The 25,049-nt window shown below is 38.1% G+C and overlaps 1 protein-coding gene across 3 annotated transcripts in view; it reads left to right on the forward strand.

Annotated features, from left to right (window-relative positions):
* BBS9 (Bardet-Biedl syndrome 9) overlaps nucleotides 1–25,049 on the forward strand; it is a 511,186-nt gene that overhangs the window by 10,193 nt on the left and 475,944 nt on the right. For all 3 annotated transcript variants that reach the window (XM_049894336.1, XM_049894337.1, XM_049894338.1), the window contains exons 2-5: nucleotides 2,543–2,665; nucleotides 9,099–9,249; nucleotides 12,835–12,899; nucleotides 18,171–18,284. In XM_049894336.1, coding sequence (XP_049750293.1) covers nucleotides 2,554–2,665; nucleotides 9,099–9,249; nucleotides 12,835–12,899; nucleotides 18,171–18,284 — 442 coding nt within the window. In that variant the 5' untranslated portion in view covers nucleotides 2,543–2,553. The remainder of the gene's footprint in view (nucleotides 1–2,542; nucleotides 2,666–9,098; nucleotides 9,250–12,834; nucleotides 12,900–18,170; nucleotides 18,285–25,049) is intronic.

A 25,049-nucleotide genomic window follows, 5' to 3' on the forward strand; every position in this document is an offset into this window, starting at 1 on the left:
GAAATTAAGTTTAGTCATGTGAAACTACCACCAGAGTTAGGATACAGAACCGTTCCATAATTCCAAAGAAACTTCCTTGTACTGCCCTTTTACTGCCCCACTTTCCCCAGCCCTAACCCCTGGCAATCTCTGTTCTCTCTCCATTAGTAGAATTTTATCATTTTGAGAAAGTTTTAATAATGAGATTCTATAATATATGATGTTTTGGGATTGGATTTTTTGTTTTTACTCAGTATAATGCCCTTGAGATTCATCCAAGTTGTATCAGTACTTAATTATTTTTTATTGTTGAGTTGTATTCCATGGTATGAGTATACAACAGGTTGTTTAACCACTTGCACATTGAAGTACATGGGGTTTTTCCTGAATGTAGGTTTTATCGAAAGTCATAAAAAGAAATAAAAACTATGGCAACAACTAACTTTTACTGGGTGCTTATTAAGTCCCAGGTTTTGTACTAAGTGCTTCTACTGCATTCTTCTTTAATCCCTACAAGACCACTCTTATCTCTCTTTTACGGATGAGAAAGCTGTGGTATAGGGAGGGCTAGTAACTTTTAGTAATTTGCTGCTGGTTGTGTGGTTAGTATGTGGTGTGGAGCAGGGATTCAAACCGCTGGTTCCAGAGCCTGCACTTTTCTTTTTTCTTTTTGGTGAAGATATACATAGCAAAATACACATGAATTCAACAATTTCTACGTGTACAATTCAGTGCCATTGGTTACATTCTTCAAGTTGTGCCACCATTTTCCATATCCTTTTCTGACTTGTTTTGAATCATCAGAACAAACTCACTGCCTCCTAAACATCTCACCCAACTGTTTGAGTTGCTGTTGTCTATTTGATCTCATATAAATAATTCTTTAAAAGAACACAATGCTCAAAGCAGACATTCTTTTCTAATTAAGCTAAACTACTGTTTGGTTTGAAGATGACTTTAGGGCATAGTTTCGGTTTAAGCTTTAAAGATTTCCTCAGAGCAGAGTTTCGGAAGTCATCCAGCCTCAGTGCAGAGCCTGAACTTTTCACACCATATTATTCTCGGCTAATTTCTTGGCCAACTTCGTATGAAAGCAGGAGGCCTGGGTGTTTATGCTTAGCTCATGTTGAAGGTCTCATGTTGAGAAACAGGTGGACCTACATTAAAAAAGAAAAATCTTCTACTGACCATTTAAGTCAGTGTAGCATGAAGGAAAACCTCATTTATGTAAGATAAATGAGCTCTTTTAAGATCTCAGGCATGTGACGTTTGTATTGTGATTTCAGAGGTCCAGCGTGCTTTGACATGCACCATGTAGGTAACTCAGTGGAAGATACCAAACCCATTGCTGTTGAATTGATCGATTCCGACTCACAGTGACCCTATAGGATAGGGCAGAACTGCCTCATGGAGTTCCAAGGCTGTAATCTTTACAGAAGCAGACTGCCACATCTTTCTTCCACAGAGCAGCTGGTGGATTCCAACTGCCGACCTTTCCAGTTAGCAGCTGAGCACTTAACCACTGTGCCACCAGGGCTCCTTCAGTGGAAGATAAGGCTGGCATATCCTCATTCTAGACGAGGAATCAAAGCGCAGAAAGGTTATGTGGGCTGCCTAAGGACACATAGGTAGTTAGTGGCTTAAATGGACCTGTAATCCAGTTCTTCTGGTTCTTTATAGTATGACTGCCTCTCCTCCATCTTGCCTTTCCACAGCTGAGAACAGGGAGAGGCAATGAATGGTTGGGATGTGCCATTTTGGGCACTAGACATTTGACACGTTTCATTTCATTTGCTCTTCATGGCAACTCTTGAAACAGGAGATACTGTATTCTTTCCAAAGACAAAACTGAAGGGAAGTGAGGTAGTTTGGTAAGGATGTATGTGCTAAATATTACTGGTAGAATTTGAATCTTGACCCTTTAAAGAAAATACATACACATACAGAAAAACCTGTTGCTGTTGAGTTGATTCTGACTCATGGTGACCCTATAGGACAGAGTAGAACTGCTCCATCGGGTTTCCAAGGAGCAGCTGATAGATTCAAACTGCTGACCTTTTGGTTAGCAGCTGTAGCTCTTAATTACTGTGCCACCAGGGCTCCAACATATATACAACATAAAAAAACAAAAAACCTCTAACCATAGAGTTGATTCCGACTCATAGTGACCCTATAGAACTGCCCTATATGGTTTCCAAGGAGTGCCTAGTGGATTCAAACCGACAACCTCTTGGTTAGCAGCTGAAGCTCTTAACCACTATGCCACCAGGGTTTCCATATATATAGTTTGTGCAGTTGTCTCCTAAATATCCCAGAAAAGAGAATTAGCCCAATTTAAAAGTAGAATTTTCAGCCTGGCTTGCCAGTGGCATTTATAAGTGTGTTATAAATGTTTCCAGCCATTTGGATTTGTAGTTCCACATATGTCTACAAAATGCAGATATATAAAGCTAATACAGAATGGTTCTTTTGAAGATGTCTGAATTATTTTGGTATAGCAGCATTAAGAGATAATTCATGGTATGAAATGGATTTTTATTATAAATAAATGCTTTCTTTTTAGAGTGAAAGAAAATGTCTTTATTTAAAGCCCGTGATTGGTGGTCTACTGTTCTGGGAGAGAAAGAAGAATTTGATCAAGGCTGTTTGTGTTTGGCTGATGTTGACAATAGTGGAAATGGGCAAGGTAAGTAGCTTAAAAAAAAAAAAAAATGTATTTTGGAGCAAAGCTTTCCAGAGATGAATAAAAAAAATGCTTTCCCTTTTTAAATGTTTACTTTATAGAACTTAAGTGAACTGTCATAATTTTGGAAACCCTAGTGGCTTAGTGGTTAAGTGCTACAGCTGCTAACCAAAAGGTCGGCAGTTTGAATCCGCCAGGCGCTCCTTGGAAACTCTACGGGGCAGTTCTACTCTGTCCTATAGGGTCTCTATGAGTTGGAATTTACTCGACGGCAGTGGGTTTTTGGTGGATCTTAATTTTGCCCTAATTTCTCTAGTGAGGTATAGTTTTGAGTTGATTCTGCCATATTTGCTGGAATTCACAGAAAAATATTATAAAGTATTACTTTATTTGTTTTAATTTGTTGCAACATTAGGTTTCATAGGATATGTCTAGTAAAAATATTTTAAATTTTGAAAATTTTTCTTTTTAGAAATTACGTGACAGAAAAATTGTATATGTATTTTTATTGGATTGGAAAGCTACTCATCCCAGAGTGCAGAAATTATGTTAGCTCTATTCGTTGGTTGAAAACAATTGTTAAATCATTGCTTTCTTTTTCACATTATGATATTAAATACAACATCCTATCTTATAATTGTATTATTTTCTCTTCTGTGTATCATTTCTTTGCTTTTTTAAAGTGGTCTTTAAAACATTTCGGTTCTATGTTATTGCTATTTGAAATTTGTATTTGGTTTTAAAAATCCACAGTCATGACTTTTTGTAGTCCAGATAGTCTTTGACCTCTTAACAAGAAAACTTCTTACAACTATTCTTTTGTTCACTTTATGTAAAAATTGTCCCTTTACATTTTTCTTTATTCTATTTCTTTTGCCTATAATAAAAACAGCCCACCAGTAGAATCTGGGAAAAGAAAGTGAAATGGGAAAATGATTTTGGGAAAGAATAAGAGTGGGAGGTACTAATCTGCATTGAGCCCCTACTAAATTGTTTCTAAGGAAACTCTGGGCCCTCCCCGCTGGAGGAGGTAGGAAGGCCTTCTATTCAGAGGATGTCCTTAGGAGGTTTCTCAGAGATTGTCATCTGTGCCTCCAGCCCAACTCTTTTTTAAAGCTTATGGTTCCCCTATCATTTAACAACATAAAAGAGTCGTACCTGTCAGAGAGAACAATTCAAACCTACCTAATGTAGTTAAACCTCAGTGTGGTTGGACACTAGACTGCTTGTTCACCATCCGTTTCTATTAGAGCTCCCTAACTGGTGTAAGTGAGCCACCCATGGGTTACTGATATGCTGAGATGTTGCCTCCTCCCTAATTTGTGGCCAGCTGTGGGCAACTTCTTCTTTTTTCCTAAATATGTTATGCAAAAATCATTATGTGTGTGTATACCAACAAGAAAAAAAACAGTGACCATTATTTCCAAAAGCCTGGACCACTTGCATCAGAATTACCTAGTGTGATTATTATATGTGAAGATTTCCTTCCGAGACCTATAATAACCTAAAAGTTCATATTCTCTGGGGGTAGGGCTTAGAAGTATGCATTTTTGATGATCTCCAGAGCTGAATGGTATGCACACTAAAGTTTGAGAATTACTGTTCTTGATTTTATGGAATGGAAGATGATCAAGAGCAGTTTTGGACATATTCTGTTTGAAATAGAAATGTCTTACAGAACAGAGATACAGAGATTTGGAGGTGAGCAGTAAACAGATTGTATTTGAAGCCCTGAACATGGATAAACATACAAAGGGCAAGGAGGTGGAATAAAAGGGAAGGGAGTTTAGGACTGTAACCTGGAGAATCAAAACATTAAAGGGGGATGTTTGGGAAGAGGAGCCAATAAGAAATTCTGAGAAGGAACAGCAGAGAGGCAGGAGAACCACTTGGGCTGGCCCTGGGAGGCAAGGTTTAGTGATTTTTAGTAGTAAAAAATTTCCATGCCATTTAGCACCAAGTGGCTCGTTAGTGTCCTTGATGAGGCTGTTTTGCAGGCGCAATGGTAACAAAATCCAGATTTGCAGTCAGTGAAGGAGTGAGTGGGAGGTGAGGAAGACTGAGTATTTTATCACTCTTTTAAGAAGCTTAACTGTGAAGGGAAGGTTAGAGAATGATGATTTGAGGACGACATAAGGTAAAGTGAAGTGGGAAATGTCAATGTATATGATACAGGATATAATTGATGGGATTCAGGGAAGCCAGTTGAGATGGGATCAGATATGCAGATGGAGAGTTAACCTTGAACAGGTGTGGAAACACTTTTTTTCTGTGGTAGAAGGCAAAAAGGGAAGAATGGATACAGATGGAGAGAAGTTTTTAGGTTGGGTTGGGAAGTTAAGACAATAATGGCAGTTGACCCATCCTTACTTTCTTTGAGGTGATCAGAGAGTGAAAGGGAGGTTTGTAGGCATGTTGAAATTTTTTCAGGAGAAACTGACTTGTACATAAAAGAATTCCTGGCTCACCTTGAGAGCCCAGCTAAAACTGGCCAACATGTATTTAAAGTGGTACTTACTTTTCCTGATTTTATCAACTTAAGATTCAGATGAGAGAGATTGAGAGAACGAATGAATGAATGAATTAATATGAATCTGAATGGTCCATCTTAGATTACATATTAATCTGTCCAGGGGGCAGAGTTCATACTAAAACTGGAGTAGAAAATACATAAGGTTAACTAAAAATACAGCTCTTACATTTCTCTCTAAGCTACTAAGCATTTATGCCTCACCTAGGGCAACCATCCCTTGTACAACTTCACATACGTGTGTGCACATACACATGTCCTCACCCCTTTGCTCTGGGTGATAACTATGTTCGCGTCCCGCTTCAGAGGATTTCATGGAGCCCCTGCTCTGTGAAGCTAGGCTTTTTCTGGATGATGTCCACTTTTCTTGTTGTGTAGTCATTATCCCATTCCAACATTCTGTTCCCTCAAGACAAAGTGGAACCTAAAATCAATATTCATACATCCTGTATGTAATAGTTGAGACAGGGAAGAAGTGAAGAAAGAAATTTAAATTTAACTTGAATGAGTAGTAAAAATTGTATGTAGCTTAAGGAAGTCATGTTGGGAACTTCATTCCTCATTTTTTCGACTAGTTACCAGGCTGTATAACTACAGTACTACTATTGTCGTTATTGTTTGCCTTTGACCAGCCTGATATCTGTTGGGGTTCGTTCATGGTCCAGGGTGGGAGATGAGGAGACCGGGGATATGATCTAGTCCATCTTTCTTGAGGGATCTGGACCGTTGATGGTTGCCTGAAGAGGCTTACAGTAGTTTTATTTACCACTGGGCCAGGCAATATGGTGAGGGGCCATATGGATTTCACTCATATTTCCCCAGCCCCCGATGTGTATGAGCTGTGCTATTTTGTCTTTTTACAGTCAGACACCCAGCCAATACGTTTTCCTTTAACCTAGTAACATGAGGAGACAAAAATGTCATTGTGGGATTTTCAGCTTTCCATTTGGGGAACTATCATCATATCTTCTGGACACATTCTCCCAGTATCAGGAGTTTTAAAAATGGGTCGTTAAGTGTAATGGTGACAGGTGCTGCCTCTACATTCACCCCTTGCATTCTGAATTTGTATATATGCTTGTGTATTACATATGCTACATTTTAAAGACAAGAACCCAGCTTCCCAGCAAGTGATGTCATTGATCTTTCTAGAGATCATTCTTCCATTATATAGAGTTAGTTGATTCTGGGTGATGGGGGTGTATGGTTAGACTGGTGAATCCCCTGGACATCACTGCCTTTTTCAGTGTAAAATGAGTTCCTTGGTCAGAAGCTGTGATGTGTGAGCTTATATGATGGCATATAATGGCACTAAACACCATGAATCATGGTATTGGCTTGATGGCTTGGGGAAAGGAAATCTAGAATATGTGTTTTATCCAACAAAGGTAAATATCACCCCTTCCCTAATTGAGGGACTCTAAAGTAGTTGATTTGCTATCAGGTAGAAACCCTGGTGGTGCAGAGGTTAAGAGCTGTGGCTGTTAACCAAAAGGGTGGCAGTTCAAATCCACTGGGCATGCCTTGGAAACTCTATGGGACAGTTCTACTCTGTCCTATAGGGTCGCTGTCAGAATCAACATGATGGCAATGGGTAGAGTCCGTAAATAATTCAGGAATTGTTCCTTAAAAGGTGTATAATTTTCTGTTAAAAGAACAAGGCTCTATTCCGAAACTTTCAGCGGCACTCCCTGTCATTCTCATCTTGGGACTTTCCATACACTATCTGAGTTTACTGTGAAAGCCAAAAAACCCAAACCCATTGCTGTTAATTCTGACTCATAGCAACCCTATAGTATGGAGTAGAGCTGCATCATAGGGTTTCCAAAGCTATGATCTCTATAGAAACAGATTGTCACATCTCTGTCCTGTAGAGTGGATGGTGGGTTTGAACCACCAACCTTTAGTTAGCAGCCGAGTGCTTAACCACTGTGTCACCAGAGCGCCACAGTTTACCATAATCCAAACCAAACCCATTGCTGTCAAGTCAATTTCAACTCATATTAACCCTATAGGACCAGGTAGAACTGTCCCATAAGGTTTGCACGGCTGTAACCTTTACAGAAGCAGACTGCCACATCTTTCTGTCATGGAGCAGCTGGTGGGTTCGAACCACTGATCTTTCGGTTAGCAGTCTAATGCTTAAGCACTGTGCTGCCAGGGTCCCTACCATAGACACTTAAAAAAATATTAGATCTGCTAAGTCATAAAGGCCTATTGAGAGTACTTTAAACTGTACCAACTGGAAAGCCTTCTCTTGGTCTGAGCATTCAAAACTGTCAGGTTTTTGGGTCACGTGGTCAAAGTGCTAGAGTGTGTTCCACTTGGGATATGCTAGGTTATGTGGTCATAGAAAACAATCCCAAAATCTCAGTGGCTTATCGCAATACAAAAAAAAATTTTTTTTAATTCAGCAGGTGTTTATTGAGCACATGTGCCAGGCATGTTCTGCACGTGGTTTTACATGGTTGCATTTAGAACTTGCATACTCTTTTGTAGCCTGCCTTTTGACTTACTGTAGCATAAGCAACATTTTCCTCAATGTGTTTTGCTGAGCACAAGCTGCCCCATGACAAAAAGTTTCCATGGCCAAGAAGGCAGGTTACAGCCCTTTTTTTTGGCAGTTCACAACTCAGTTTCTTTTCTTGGTTCTTCTTCCTCTACCTGATGTCTAAATATTGGACAGCTCCAGGGCTCATCCTGGGCCATCTTCTCTTCTTCATTTATACTCACCCCCAGTTGAATTTATCTAGTCTCATGGACTTTAAACCCTCGATATTCTAAGGACCCCCACATTTCTGTGTCCAGCCCTAACCTGCCCTGAGCTGCAGTTCCAAATATCCAACATTCTTCTTGGCATTGCCCCTTGGATGTCTAACAGGCAGCTCAGACTTGATGTGTAAAAAACAGAGCCACTGATTCTTCTGTCCCTCCTAGGCTTACGCTTTCTCAAATCTTTGCCATCTTAATAAGTGGTACTACTATCCTTGTAGCTGCTGAAGCCGAAAACCTACGAATTATTATATATATATTTTTTAAATCAACATAAATTTATTATCTTATAGTTCTGAAGTTCAGAAGTTTGCAGTGGGTCTTACTGGGGTAAAATCGAAGTATCTGCAGGGCTGTGTACTCTTCTGGATGCTCTAGAGAGAATCTGTTTTCTTGTCATTTGCGGCTTCTAGAGGCTGTCCTCTTTCCTTGGCCCATGCCCCTTCTTCCATCTTCAAAGCCATCAACATCTGGCTGCTGTCATTTCTCTGGCATTTCTTTTTTGCCTCCCTTTTCTACTTTTTTTTTTTTCTCAAAAGAATTTTTTTTTAATTGTGGTAAATATTTGATAACAAAACAGTTGCCATTTCAACAATTTTCACATGTACAGTTCAGTGACATTAGGTTTGTTCTGTTGTTCAACCATCACCATTAACAGTTACCAAATTCTTCTGTCACCCCTAACAGAAGTTCAGTGTTCCCTAAGCGTTGTGTCTTCCTTTCCTTCTCCCTCCTGCCTGCCCCTAAAAAAAAAAAAAAAAAGTAACCACTAATAAACTTTGATCTCTATATACTTACCTTTTCTAGATATTTCATGTAAGTGGGATCATAGAATATTTGTTCTTTAGTGTCTGACTTATTTCACTCAGCATAATGTTTTCAAGGTTCATTCCTATTGTAGCATGTATCAGAACTTCATTTCTCTTTATTATGGCTGAATAATAGGAATCCTTTTTAATATAGCATTTTATTTAATTACATCTGCTATTGGCAGAGTGATCTTTATACATGAAGTAAGACAGGATTCTTTTAATTTTTAGATTTCTCTTTTAGGCATTAGAAAGATTATTTCCAAGGAATTTTTGTCACTAATGTTGGTTTCTTCTACCTTTAAAAAAAAAAATCTCTCTACAGATAAAATAATTGTGGGTAGCTTCATGGGATACCTAAGAATCTTTAGTCCTCATCCTGTAAAAACAGGCGATGGAGCTCAAGCTGAAGATTTGCTTCTAGAAGTGCATTTACGAGAGCCAATACTTCAAGTGGAAGTAGGGAAATTTGTTTCGTAAGTATATTCCACTAATTCTAGTACTTTATTTTATTTGAAGCATTTAAACTCTTACTGTGTCACTTTTGTGGAGTCTTCAAAGAAGAAAAGACTATCCGTAAATCAAATATATTTTCTAGATACTATCGCCGAGATGTTCCCTATGTGTTGAAAGCTTTTTATGTGGAAATCTGTACCTTTAAGATAAAACAATTTAGGGCCTTTTTATGGTAATAGAGACCTAAGTTGCCTGATGTATCAGAAGCATAAAGGAAAAAAGATAAGCTTCTGAAAATAACCAAATAAAGAAATAGAAAGTATTCGCTTACCTAAAGAACTAATGGCCCAAGGTATATAAATGTCTGTTTAAATAATTATAGACAAAGAAGCAGATAACCTTTACTTTTCGGCTCATAACTTTGAAGTTTTAAACAAATTACTTATTCCTACTATAGTTTCTGGAAAGAAGCCAGCTCAGCCCACAGAATGTTCTCCTTACAAGAACTTTGTTTCAAAGTACTTTGCTTTCAAACCTAGTTTATTTTAGAAAATCTTGTTAGTTTGCATTTCGTGTATATGTCTGCTTTTTATTTACTGTTGATATTGCTGATTTTATCTTATTTTCCTACATGAATTTTCTTAAAATCAAGCTTGTTGTTGTAATCCTTCAAAAATATTAACTGTGAAAAGGCTTGCACATAAAAAGAAGATATATTTGATGGTTATGAGGGAGGGGAGGAGTGGGGAAGGAAGAACATTAACTAGACAACAGATAAATGGTAACTTTTATCTAGATAAATGGGGAAGCCAGCACAACTTGACCAAGGCAAGGTCATGGACTCTACATAGACACATCCAGACTCCCTGAGGGACCAAATTAGTGGATTGAAGGCTGGGGACCATGGTCTTGGGGGACATCTAGCTCAATTAGCTTAACATAGTTTTTAAAGAAAATGTTCTATATCCTACTTTGGTGAGTAATGTCTGGGGTCTTAAAAGCTTGTGAGCGGCCATCTAAGATACTCCCCTGGTCCCACCCCATCTGGAGCAAAGGAGAATGAAGAAAAACAAAGACACAAGGGAAAGATTAATCCACAACTACCACAACCTCCACCAGACTGAGTCCAGCACAACTAGGTGGTGCCCAGCTATCACCACTGACTGCTCTGACAGGGATCAGAATAGAGGGTTCTAGACAGAGCTGGAGAAAAATGTAGAACAAAATTCTAACTCACACACACAAAAAAAACTAGACTTACTGGCCTGACAGAGACTGGAGACACCCCCGAGAGTATGGCCCCTGGACACCCTTTTAACTCAGTACTGAAGTCATTCCTGAGGTACACTCTTCAGTCAAAGATTAGACAGGGCCATAAAACAAAATGATACTAAACGGGCACACCAACCCAAGGGCAAGGATGAGAGTGCAGGAAGGGACAGGAAAGCTGATAATGGGCAACCCAAGGTCCAGAAGGGGGACAACCAATGTCACAAAACAATTAGTGTATTACTTGTTTAATGACAAACTAATTTGCGCTGTAAACCTTCATCCAAAGCACAATAAAAAAAAAAATATTAACTGTGAAAGTTATTATGTAAGGAGAGTTGGTCTTGTTTTCCTCGACCTCTTCTTTTTGAGCTCTCTTTTCTCTGCAGGAAGGTTCCTGGGTGGCACAAATGGTTTGTGCTTGACTATTATTAGCCCAAAGGTTGGTAGTTTGAACCCACTCAGTAGCACTGTGGAAGAAAGCCTTGGTGATCTGCTTCTGTATAGATTACAGCCAAGGAAACCCTGTGGAGCAGTTCTACTCTGGAGCAGTTCTACTCTGCACACATGGGGTAGCTATGAGTTGGAATCGACTTGACCGCAATGGCTTTTTTTTTTCCTCTTGTAGGCAATAAGTGTCCTCTAGAGTCAGAGCAATGCTCTGTGCACTGGATTCTGGCTCACCCCATTTGCCCATCATGGCCTATTGACCCCAAGTGCCATTTTTTAGAACCTTGTTTTCTTCCAGCAAACTGAACAACCGCTCATGAGTGTTAACTCTCTTCTAGCTTCATTCTGATGGGAAGTTGAAGTTGCAGCCTGAATGCGTTAGGCCTCAGGGTATGAGATGGGACTTTTATGCTGTGACAGGCTGGATGGAAGAGATTTTATGACTGATGTGGTTGGGAAATACCTACTCCATCTAAAAACACATAATGATTACGTGCCCATTGTATACCTAGCACATTAGGCATAATGGATTTATAAAGAGACCAAAGGATTCTTGCCTCTAAATAGCATTTTACTTTCCTGTTTTTTAAAAGTATGATGCCCTCAGAGTTCCAGCTGTGACTGTCAGCTGTGTGGTCACTAGTTGGAAGGGGAAGAGGTTAACATGAATGAGTGGATACCATTCTAGGCCCTTTGTAAATACCATCTCATTAATCTTATCTATAAGGTAGATATGACCTGCGTTTAAGATAAGGAGAGTAGAACTCAGAGTGTCAGGTCACACAGCCAGCATTCAGACCCAGATCTATTTAATTCCATGGTTTACCGTCTCTCCATGACATCATATTCCTTTCCTGATGGAAGAAAAAAAGTTGTTTTGAGGATCCAGGGTACATATAAAAAATTCTTTTGAAGGCAGTACAAAAAATGTGATGTTTTTACATATTTGTATTTTCTGGAGATGAATATATATCCATTGTAACAATGTTTTACAGGTATTCAATATTGCAGTTATTATCTAATATAATTCTTTTCTAAATGAGAAAGTAATGCTCTGAGAGATTAAATGAATTAACAAGGTGTAGAATCGGAACCCTAATCCAGGTCTTCAGGCTTCAGTTATAGCCCTGGTAGTTTAGATTTATATCACAGGTTGTACACTGGAGGCTTGCCTGGAGATGTGGATTAATCTCGAACAGGAATAAACTGCTAATATCACCACTACACTTCCTAGCCCATCCAGTGGTTTCTAGAGACAGCAGCATGGTATAATCTAGAAATCCCAAATCCAAAGTCTCCAAGGGTCAATTAGGTGGATGTAAATGAGTAAAGGGTGTCAATGGCTGTGATCAATTGAAGACTTGGGGCCAGACGAAAGGAGGCAGCTACTATTCAGTTCTGGGCTTGTGGCCAGATCTCTACATTTTAAAGGAAAAGCCAGAGAGCAGGGATTTTTATGGGAAGTTTCTTGTTTCTTAAATGTTGGCAAATCTTTAAATTTGAAACCTCTTATTTTCCAGCTGGGAAACAGGCTCAGAGAGATTAAGTGATTTGCCCAAGGTCCCAGGTTAATTAGTCAGAAAGCTAGGACCAGCCCTTGGATCTCTTTATTGTGGGAGAGCACTCATGAAGGGGCCTCAGATATGACTCTTCCTGCAGGCACCATTGACTTCAACCTGAAGGCAGCTCTTTGAGGTGGACTATTGACCCTTTGGGATTACCTAACTGGCTGTTTATTGTTAAATATATTTTTAAGTTCAGAATGTTATCTGTGAATTGTTTAGTTTTACCCACAGTAGGCTGAAGTTGTGATGTCTTTTTAAAATTATTTAAATTTTTTTTCATTATATCTGAAACTAAATTTAAAAACTTTTCTCATTTTTCAGAGGTACTGAAATGCTTCATTTGGCTGTTTTACATTCTAGAAAACTATGTGTCTATGCTGTCTCAGGTAAGAAACATTTTTTTCTAATGTAGAAATACTATTAGAAACTGCAATTCTAAGAAAGTATACTCTTTAACGTTGACTTGACAGAACACAGAACATTTGGCTGAAGATTTTCTTGTTCTTGGTTAGCACTTTCCCATTGTTCATTTATTCTTTCAGATACTTTGGCTATTACTTTTTCTGGGTCTGCTATTTTAGTGCATACTTGTATTTTTGGTAGAGTGTTCCATATAATCTCCCCCCTTCCAGGAATTTTGCCCATAATTGCCTATGGCTAATAGAGGCCAATTCTGAGTACTTAGGACAGTTAAGTCTTAAGAAACATTCAACAACAACATCAAAATTCATTAGATGCTGAGTCACAGTGATTTAAAGTATATTTTCTTTGGTGAACCTCAAGTGTTTTCTCTTTACAGTTCTGTTTTCTTGGCTTATAGTTGTCTTCACTGAACCAAATTTCAAGGCTCTTAGTTTGAGGTTTTGTCAGGTTTCGTCTGCTAACATGGCTCTCTGGATACAAGTATGATAGTTAATTGTGGTTTGGTTTCAGCATTTCGACCCGTATTAAATGTAAAAGGTAATCTTTTTGTTCTGTTTCAGTTATTAGATAAATGTTAATTCAAGTTAGGAAAGTTATTTTTGTGGATGTCAGTGTTGAGAAAAATTTTTATGGGCACAATAAAGTATCTGTGGCATGATATTTTATGTAAAAGATAGTTTCCTTTGGAGCTTGCCATAAGTATTAGCTTCTAGGATTTGGATTTCTCAGACTCATTCTCTTGATTTGGGCTTTCTTTGTGCTTTGCTTTTAGGTTTGAATAATGATTCATATTTATTGTCACTGAGCTGAATATTTGTAGGTTAGTCTCTTTTTTGTGTAAAGATCTATTAGATACCTAAGGTAGTGTTGGTAACCTGGGCTACGGTATATGGTGGGCATCTAGGAAATACTCATTGATTGAATGAGTGAATGGGTAGTAGTGGCTCTTTATTGCTCTCGACCATGTGCTGTTTTCTTCTTTTCCTTTTCTCTGACCACTATCATTTTCTTTTCTACTCTATTTGTATCACAGGGCTGATGTAGTGCCTCTCACTGTTATTGTTAAACATTCTTACTGGTTTCCTGGTAAGTGATATTGCTCCTCCACGTGATAGGGGAAGTATTTAGTGTTCCAGAATAAAAGGAAAAGGTATAATATAGGCTGCTTTATTACATATATCTCGTTGTTCCTCTATTTTTTGATCATAAGCCTGTTAACTGCAAGTGATATTTATACTAACTGGGCTACACAGGCCGTGAGGGAGGAGAACTTGACCCTAGTTACGCCTGAATACTCTGGAGAATTGGTCCCTTCTGGACGTTCCGTGGGGGTTCTACGCAGGACAGAGGAGGTAGACATCTTAGGAACTGGAAAGTAGGTTAGACTCTTGGCCTTCTCTGGTCCTGTTTGAATTATGGCCCAGAAAACAGAAGCCTCTAGAGTTCCATTGGGGCTTAGGGATAAATGTTTTTCAAAAAAGCCTAGTAAAAGAAACTGGCATGTTTGGTCACAACTTGTTTATGGGGCATTTGTATGCTCTTTCAAATTAGTGTTGAAAATGGAAGTTATTGGCCATGGGAATGGTGATTTTATTACTCTTTTATTCTTATTCATTTAAAAGATTTGTATTCTCTGGGGACTAGGAGTTGTCCAGACTACATTCCCTTATGCCCCACCTCACTTCCCTTCTTTGTCTCTCATTTCTTCGGCCTCTTATGATATTTGTAGGCTGATAATTTGTATTATTTTTCCTGGCTTGGCTTAAATTGAGAAGCATGGGAACTGAATGTTTTTGTTCTCCTGAATATGTTTTCTGAGGTTCCAGGCTGAACATTTACTGTAACAGGGAAGGCTGAAAATGTTCTTGTGTAAGTGAAACCACTGGTGTCAGCAGATGAAAGTATTAGCTGAACTTGACATCTCCCCCACTAAAAAAAAACTACCCCCCTCCAAATATTCTTTTTTTTTCTTTTATGCTGTGTGTGCTTCTAAGAGAGATTTGAGTTAAACTAGAGGAGACCTTTTAAAGTCATCCTCCTGGACATACCAAAAAACCCTTAATAGTCAGAGGCTACTGTGCTGACTTGTGTTTGGTGGCTAATAAGTCATCAAATGCATGCTCATATAGAGAACAGCAGGGTTTTGGTGACCTGCAGTTAGCCCATCTTAGCATACTCCGGTAAAGGGAAAGCGTCACATGGCATCTCAAATTCCTTTCTGGTAAATGGTTACAGATGTGTGACTTAAGCCATACTGATTATGTTCCCTTAAATTTTTTTTTTCCCCCAAAATCTTGTACTTCTAAACAAGCATTTACTAAGCATTTGACATATTTATAGAATTTTAATGGTTGCCATGAGAGAGACAAAAAAGATGTGGTTCTTTACTTTTGACAGGCTTACGATCTAATTTGGTTTTTTGATACAATGAACCTTTTAACTTACTCTGTAATGGCTTTGATTTCATTTAACATCGTTAGATTGCTCAGCAGTTACCTAAAATTGCACTGAAAGCTGTTGTCAAGGTGACCTTTGATTTTTCAGAGAATTTTTTTGTTTAAATTAGATCTTGTTTAAATAAAGACAACAATATAAATGTTCTAATATCCATTTACTTTCTAATTGATGAAACTTTTTTATTAACTTTAGTTATATATCCAAAATATAGACTATAATTATATATATTTACTTACTATACCAAGCCCAAAAAGCAAACCCATTGCCGTTGAGTTCAATTCCAACTCATAGTGGCCTACAGGACAGAGTAGAACTGCCTTGCAGTATTTCCAAGGCCGTAAATCTTTATGGAAGCAGACTGTCATATGTTTCTTCCATGGAGCGGCTGGTGGGTTTGAACCACCGACCATTTGGTTAGCAACCAAGGGCTATAACCACTGTGGCACCAGGGTTCCTATATTTACTATATTCAGTCTGTATATCCAAGGGATAAAACCTATGTAAGCAATTCTAATCTTACGTCGATGATGCTTCCAGAAAAATGCTCAGAATTTTTAGATCAGATATTACCTTTATTTCCAGATATTATCTAAGGAAAATAATTTTGCCTTTTGTTCTCATAGCTGTATGATCAAGTTGTAAAGTGACATAACCTGAAATTTTAAAATTTACCAGTGCATTTGTAGTTTTTAAGGAACATAAGTCTTAGTGTCTTTTCACACCAAGTTTGTTTAAATACTGCCTGCTGACTCCTGCCCTCACTGACCGAGTTCCTGGTGCCCCTGCCCATCAGTCAGCTAGCAGGCATGCTTATGTGCATTCTTTATTCAGGGGGGTACTCTGGTTTTAGGACTCCTGGGCAGCTCTACTCTGTCCTGTAGGACCACTATGAGTCAGAATTGACTCGATGGCAATGGGTTTTACGGGGTTTGGGTTAGCATGAATGGTTAAACATTTGGCTACAACTGAAAACCCCGTGGAGCACAGTTCTACTCTGAAACACATGAGTCAAAATTGACTTGATGGCAGCTATATTTTTTCTCTCTGGTTTTAGGTATTGTGTCAAGCTTATGATATCTGTAGGACAAACCAGGTACCTCTCGTAGCTTCTTTTTCTGATTTCTTGGAGGCTTGAGCTCTCCTCAGGTTAATGTTGTGATTACCTGGCTTTTTTTTTCCATGTGGCTGATTTGGTTGTGATTACCCCTTGGATTTTCTGGACCTCACTGATTTTAATACCTTTTCGAATCACAAAAGCCTTAGTCTCCTAGCAGAGTTAGCTGGCAAATTTGAGTCTTTCTCTTTGTTTTTTATTCTGTTGGTATGTGAAGTCTATTGTTACCATTCTCAGGGGCATAGAACTGAGTAGAAGTGATTCTCCTCCGAGACATCCTCCTCTGTCAGTTTTTCTCTTTCAGCCCTCCACCTCCTAAATGAGGAAGGGAAGGCCAGGCTGAGAAAGGTGGAGGTCGAAATGGCTTGTTATTGATGCTGCTTTCTTTTGGGAAGCGGTCATTGGCATACCAGGGGCAGGACAATCTTTACTGGGGTCAGGACCAAGTTTTCTCAAAGGCTGTTAAAACAGTGAACTGATGGACAACCAGGCACTAAAGTGTATAGTGCCTGACTCTCAAGACCTGATTTGAGTCCCGTGTCCTTTACCAGCTGTGTGATTTGGGGGAAGTTTCTTAATTTTTTATGAACTTAAGGTGTCACAGTTCTAAAATGGAGGTAAAAATAACTGTTTTTATAACTTCAGTACCTGTTGTTAAATCATTTTGGACCGCCAGCACCACCACAACACAGTAGCAACAACAACAAAAACCCAAACAAATAAGTGTTCATATGTAATTATATACACACATACCAAAAATTGAGGTTGTTTTAATGATCTAGTGCTATCTTCAGTTTGATAGTATTTCATTTTTTTAATGATACTTAAATTTTTTTTTTTTAGCTTTTGTATTTTTGAATGAAAAAGATGCTTCTTTATGGAATGTGTTGCTTTCTGAATCCTTTTTCTTTCCGACACCTATTTTAGCCATAATGTTCTTGCCCGGTCACTAGAATATAGCTCTACCTTTAATTTTTCTAGCAAGCCTATTACCAGGGAGTGAAGTACGGATAAAGAATCTTTTCTCATTTGGGAAGAACTAGAAACTGATTGTAGCATATATGATCTATGAAATGCAGGGTTACAATTTTTCTTTGTTTTGAAGGAGATTCTTCTCAACAGACTTCAAATAAAAAAAAACATTGGCTTGTTTACTTCCTAAGGAAAGCTTAGAAATCTCGCCATTAAATTAAAATATAATATACTAGGGGCTTTAGTATTTTGAGAGTTGGGGCAGGAAGTTGAATTGTATGAAAGTGTGGGAACTTGTCTTTTTTCTAAGACACATTGAGTCATTCCTTGGCTTTATTAATGTTTATAAGTATAAGGAATTTAACCTCATTTGTTTTAGAACTGAAATTTTGTTGTTATTTAAATAATTAAGCTTTACTCAGACATAATCTGTTTTACGAAAATAGATAATAAAATGTCACCAAGGGTAGTATTTCGTCTAATTGTGTAATCTATCTGAGACTTAAATTGTGTTAACTTCGCCAGCATTCTGTCTTTAGTATGCAAATTATTCATAATACGTAACGTTTTAGTGCTTTGACATTTTAAGTTTCAGTAAAATTCAATTACTTAGAATTGGTGTGGAGGATAAGAAGAAGTTTATGTTTTATAATGTAAACAAATACGAAACAATCCTTTTTTATTCCCTTAGGAACATTGGGTAATGTGGAACATGGGAACCAATATCAGATCAAATTGATGTATGAACATAATCTTCAGAGGACAGCCTGCAATATGACCTATGGATCGTTCGGTGGTGTGAAAGGTAATTTGAATGTAATTATGAGTGTGCAATTGCAGATTTAGAATATTTGGCTATATGTAAATGATTATGTGGTGTGAACATGAGAGTTAAAACAAATATTTTATTGAAAATTTTATATCCAAATACCCAAGCAAAATAATAAGAATAAAAAAGAAAACTTTAAGTAGTGAATATGTTTGATTTTCATGGAACCAACACTTTTGTATGGTCTAGAGAGATATTTCCAGAACTACCTTTTCTATAAATTTTGTCTTTTGTATATGAGTTATTTTTTGAGCTTTCTCGTGGTGGAACTGTGTGTCTGCCTCTCTCACTGGAAGAAGAGTTGACCTACCTCCTGGCAGGTAGTCTCTAGTATTCCTCCACACCGCCCACCTCTAGGGCTGCTACCTAGAGTTGTGCAGGTTGTTTCTGTACAAGGGTGCATGGTCGAGGGGGCAAGCAGGGGCTGAAATCCAGTCTTGCTCCCGCTTGTCAAACCATGCTCCCTGGCCTGGAGTAAATCCACCTAGAGGAAGGGGGCTTTTTCTAAATTTTGCAAAGACACCACATTTACCAAGGACTGGGTCAGTGAGGCTGGGTTCCTTCCACTCTGGGGGTGTATTTTTTAATTAGCATAAGGACAAGGTGCCTACTCTAGTCCCAGAGCTTCCAGAATTACCCAGGTTTGTTGCTTTCTTATATATACTGTTGTTATCGGTGTGGGAGTGTTTTTATTTTCAACCCAGCTCCTCTCACTGTACCGTGATAGGGTGGTAGAGGGGCTGGTGGTGCTGGGTTGAGGACAGGAAGCCAGGTGGTGATTCTTACCTCTATGATTTTGTCTCTGCATGTGTGTGTCCTACAGAAAGTATAATTAGGGATTTTAAAATGTTTTAGCTCTTTTAGGGCTCACATTTTTATGAGTTTTTTATTTAACATTTGCCTTAAAAAGTAGGCTACCTATATGAGATTTTTCTTTAGTGAGATGAGGAAAAGACTTTATTTGGAAATATCACTCAATCATGTGAACTCAGTGTTTTTGTACCTAGAGGTAAAGAAAAGGAGTGGAAGAATTTGGGTCCTTATAACTGCTTCAGTACCAAATAGCCATAAGGGTCATTTCTTGTGTGATGTACAAATAAACATTTTGTATAACTAAGGTGATATAAAAATATTTGATTGAAGCACTGCTTAATTTGAGTAACAGGAATGCTTGAATTATTTGAGGGATATGGGAGATGTCTAGAGTTAGATGAAGAGGGGAGAGAAAGAGCTAAGATTTAGATGAGGGGCTAACTTCCCTCCATCTTCTGCTTTTATAACCGATTTCCACCATTAAAAAAAATGTTTGACATGACTGGAGGAACTAGATCTCCCTAATTGAACTACCTTTTTTTCAATTTTGTTTCTAGTATCAAATCCCAAAAAGCAAATTACTAAATTCTATATATATACAAAACCTGTTGTTGTCAAGTTGATTCTGACTCGTAGTACAGAGTAGAACTGCCCCATAGGGTTTCTAAGGAGTGGCTAGGGGATTTGAACTGTCAACTTTTTGATTAGCAGCCGAGCTCTTAACCTGTGCTCCCAGAGCTCCTCTCTAAATATGGAGCCCCTAACATTATGACATTAGAAAAAAGTGCTTTGGCTTAATGAAAGTTAGGTTTGTTTGTTTTTGTGTTTTTGTTTTGGCAGATAGCATCAAGACAGCTCTTTATATTACATATTAAATGTTATTTATATAAATTGAATTATACTTTTTATTCTATTATCAGATCATGGTAACCCAATTAAAATAAATAAGTTCCTTGTTCTTGTGTGACATTCTTGCTGGATTTTGTAATGGACTTCCAAAGTAATGATACTTGCTAATAGCTTTTATAAGCACAGATATTTTTGTACTTATGTGATATCTTTTCATCTCTTAGCTTTTAAGTGATGGCTTTGTATAAAAAAGGTAACTTTTGGAAAAACATGAGGCCATTCTGACGTGTTTTGCTTTCCTGTGGTTAAGGAGCGGAAAATTTCACAATTTAGAACAGAGAAATATCAGAGTAGCAGAAGGAGTCATTTTATTTCATGCCTTTGAAACAATTATGTAATGCCACTGAGGTATCTACAAGAAAACATGAAAAAACAGTAGGGGGATCTATTAGTAAAAATAAGCCACATTGTGAGGAGGGAACAGGGAGACACTGCTAATGGCTACAAGGTTTCTTTTTGGGATGATGAAAGTATTCTAAAATTAGATTATGGCAAGGGGTTGTACAACTTTGTAAATACACTGACAACTGTTGAGTTTTTTTGTTGTTGTTTGGCCTTTAGATGAAGGTTTACAGAGTAGATTAGTTTCTTATTAAGCAACTAACATACATATTGTTTTGTGACATTGGTTGGCAACCCTGTGACATTGTCAGCACTCTCCCTTTCTTGACCCTGAGTTCCTCATTTCCATTCGTCCAGCCTCCTGTCCCCTCCTGCCTTCTCATCATTGCTCCTGGGCTTGTGCGCCCATTTAGGCTTATATACATAGTTGAGCTATGTGTATTATTGTTTATTATATGGGCCTGCCTAATCTTTGGCTGAAGGGTAAACCTTAGGAGTGACTTCAGTACTGAGTTAAAAGGGTATCCGGGGGCCATACTCTCAGGGTTTCTCCAGTTTCTGTCAGACCAGTAAGCCTGGTTTTTTTTGTGAGCTAGAATTGTGTTCTACATTTTTCTCTAGCTCTGTCCAGAACCCTCTATTGTGATCCCTGTCAGAGCAGTTGGTGTTGGTAGCTGGGCACCATCTAGTTGTGCTGGCTTAGCCTGGTGGAGGGTGTGGTAGCTGTGGTCCATTAGTCCTTTGGGCTCATCTTTCCCTTGTGTCTTTGGTTTTCTTCATTCTCCCTTGGTCCAGATGGGGTGAGACCAGTGGAGTATCTTAGATGGCCACTCATGAGTTGTATATTTTAAAGGGGTGGATGTTATGGTATATACATTATATCTCCATAAAACTGTTTAAAAAAATTAGCCATGGTATAAAACCTGAAACTGGAGAGGCAACAGTACAGTCTATACTATCATACACTGCTCATGGCTGGGTAAAATGCTACAACATTCTCGTAAGGCAGACTGTCGGTTAAAAACCATGTAAATGTTGTTGGTTTGGTTTTGGTTAAACATCGTTGGATGCCATATTAGGACTTATGGGAATGTATATTAAGAAATGATTCAAAACATGTAAAAGTCACACTGAATTGCCATTTATTTATTTCATTCCTCTTTCTGTCCCCCCTTCTGTATGCACATATATGTATTTATTTGTAATACAGAAAAATTAGAAGTTATCTAAATGAGTAATAGAGAAAAATGATTAAGTAAGTTCTAAAGCGTTGATTCACTGGAATATTATGAAGCTACTAAAATTAAGTTTTGTTTGCTGAAATGAATATCTTTGTATATAAATCTTTGTCCATATTTTTGATTATTTCCTTAGGATAGGATTTATTTTTTCCCAGTATGAAAGTAGCCCCATCCCTAATTACAATACACATAAATTTGTAAAAAGAACAGAGTTTAGGAAGAGAAAGTAAAAATCACCCCAAGATATGTACATTTCATAGGAAAGCCCATTTTCTAAGGTTGATGTCTCCAGCGCGCATCTAATGTGCCGTTCTTCTCATTTGAAAACTTCTGTAGAGTTGATCTGAGTTCAGCAAAGAAAACTTAAAAATCCTTGTCTTTACCTTTCACTTTTTTTAGAATGCCTTCCTGTGGAATTATTAAGTCAAGCATTGATGTCAGTAATTCTCAGGAAAGGAATTAAGCAAAAAGAAAATCTGGCATGATTTTTTTAAAAATTGTGTTTTAGGTAAAAGTTTACAGCTCAAGTTAGTTTCTCATATAAAAATTTATACACATATTGTTACGTGACCCTAGTTGTTCTCCATATAATGTGACAGCACACTCCTCCTTTGTACCCCAGATTTCCCCTGTCCATTCAACCAGCTCCTATCCCCTTCTGCCTTCTCATCTCGCCTGCAGACAGGAGCTGCCCATTTAGTCCAGTGTATCTACTTGAACTAAGAAACACACCCTTCATGAGTATCATTTTATGTCTTACAGTCCAGTCTAATCTTTGTCTGAAGAGTTGGCTTTGGGAATGGTTTTAGTTCTGGGTTAAAAGAGAGTGTAGGGACCGTGTCTTCTGGGGTTCCTTCAGTCTCAGTCAGACCGTTTAGTCTGGTCTTTTTATGTAAATTTGAGTTCTGCACCTCACTTTTTTCCCACTCCATCAGGGACTCTCTGTTGTGTTCTCTGTCAGGGCTGTCATTGATGGTAGTTGGGCACCTTCTAGCTCTGGTCTCAGGCTGAAGGAGTCTCTGGTTTATGTGACCCTTTTTGTCTCTTGGGCTGATATTTTCCCTGTCTTTGGTGTTCTTCATTCTCCTTTGTTCCAGGTGGGTTAGGACCAATTGATGCATCTTAGATGGCCGCTTGCTAGCTTTTAAAACTCTAGACGCCACTAACCAAAGTGGGATGCAGAACATTTTCTTAATAAACTTTGTCAGTTGACCTAGATGTCCCCTGAAACTATGGTCCCCCGACCCATGCCCCTGCTACTCTGTCCCTTGGAGAGTTTGGTTGTGTTCAGGAAACTTCTTACCTTTTGGTATAGTCCAGTTGCTGGCACGGTTTTTAACAAATGTGTTTAAAATATGGGAAGGCGGTGAGAGGTTTGTTTGTAAGTGTAGCAGGACAAACTGCCACTAGATGGCAGTCCTCTACAACCTTGGGTCTTGGTGCTGCCTTTGAAAGAGGTACCTTAAGAGGAGGATTTTTGATTCCAAAATTATGCTTTACCTTTTTCTAAAAAAAATTTAACTTTTTCTTCATGTTGAACTTAGAACACTGCCTGGTGCCGAATAAGCACTAAATGAACAGCAAAGTAACAGAAGTTTTTTTTTTTTTTTTTTTTTAATTATCTAACTGTAATAGCTGACATAATAGAATGTAATGTCAAAGTGCTTCCTAGCTGTGCTTCCTAGCTGCACTTCTCAAACTTTATTTTGCATTTGAATCATCAAGGATCACGTTAAAAATGCAGGTCTGATTCAGTAAATCTGGGGTTGGACCTAAGAGTCTGAATTTCTGACAATCTTCTTGGTGATGCCAAGTAGGAAAGGTCTAGAGGTGTGCTGCCGCCCTTTTGTCTTCTGTGCTTTTTCTGCACCAGGCAGTGTTCGAAGCGCCTGACAGGCGGAATAACTTGACGAAGGTATACTTAGTAAATGGTGGAGGAGGGATTCTGTCCTAGGTTCCCTGCTTCCAGAAGCTTGTGTTGTTAACCACACTAAACTGCCCTCCTATCTGGGCTGTGAGTAAATTGGCCATCTTCCTCATTCAGAACAGGAAGGGGTGTACCTTAGTTCGGCCAAAGTTAGTGCATAGCTTTGATTCTTCACAAACTGTGAAAAACATGTTGTGTAACTTCTGGGTTAGATATTTGCCTTTTCAATTTAATTTTTTTGGTTAGTGTTTTGGCTTACAAGAAACCCCCTCCCCCCAATTCATAAAACAATGTGGTAGGGTAATATATTATTTGAAACTTGAAAAAGAGTACTATTTTTTTAAAAAACTTTTTTGTTTGTTAAGAAAACCTTTCAAAAAATCTTAGGTATAATCATTTAATTCAGTAAAATTTGAAATTTGGCTTCATTTCAAGTGACGGGAAGATAGCTGTTAATGAGAAAGAAGAAATGATAAGAAATCTGGTTTTATAAAAACTAGTTGAAGAATATTTGCCCAGTATCTTCCATCATTCAAACTGTGTTTGTATAAAAATGTTAGTTTATTTTTGCTTTGTATTGGGGTTGTTTGGAGCCCTGGTGGTGCAGTAGTTAAGAACTTGGCTGCTAACCACAAGGCTGGCAGTGCAAATCCACCAGATGCTCCTTGGAAACCCTATGGGGCAATTCTACTCTGTTCTATAGGGTCGTTATGAGTCGGAATTGACTCAACAGCGACAGATTTGTTTTTTTAGTTTATTGTTGTTCTTAACTGTAGCCCAGTTGACCCTTACTCATATACAATGGAAAGAAATGCTGCCCAGCCCTGTGCCATCTCCATGATCCATTTTGGATTGGACCTTGCTTTCCAATTACAAATGAATGTATGCAAATTTAGTGGGCATCATAAGCATGGGCAATCAAGTTACAATTTGGAAATATACTAAATCAGTCTTGAAAAGGTGGATTTGAATTGATTTAAAAATATGTTAGTAAAATTGGTGGAATTTATTTGGTTTGATAATTTGAACTCTACTTGTTTTTGAAAAAAGGAACAAATGATATTTCTGCCAAATTTTCCTCTGCTTTTATTTCATTGTGTTATTATAATCTGCAATGGTTGTTGACATGGTGCTTTACCTAGTTAAGATAAGCTTGCCATTTCAAAATAGTATTCATGAAAGGACGGCATTAATATTTACTGACAGAAAGATAGTGATGGAGTGAAAAATGAATGTTAACATTTTAAGGTCAACAGCTACATACAGTTAGCTTTGTAAAATAAGATGCTTTATGTAGTCTATGTAATATATCTGGCTACTGTCAATAATTTGAGCTAGAATTTTCTTTACTCATAATCTGTCTTTCAGGCCCTATAGTTAGTTACACCTGCAGTCACCCAAAATTTACCCTATAGCACTGTGACAGGATGATCACCCCTATAATGTATAGGAATCTTCCACGTGTGCAACAGGGACATTGGGGAAGAATTGCTGATTTGTTGGAGGTTT

The sequence above is a fragment of the Elephas maximus genome, chromosome 8 (assembly GCF_024166365.1).
Source record: "Elephas maximus indicus isolate mEleMax1 chromosome 8, mEleMax1 primary haplotype, whole genome shotgun sequence".
Lineage (NCBI taxonomy): Eukaryota > Metazoa > Chordata > Mammalia > Proboscidea > Elephantidae > Elephas > Elephas maximus.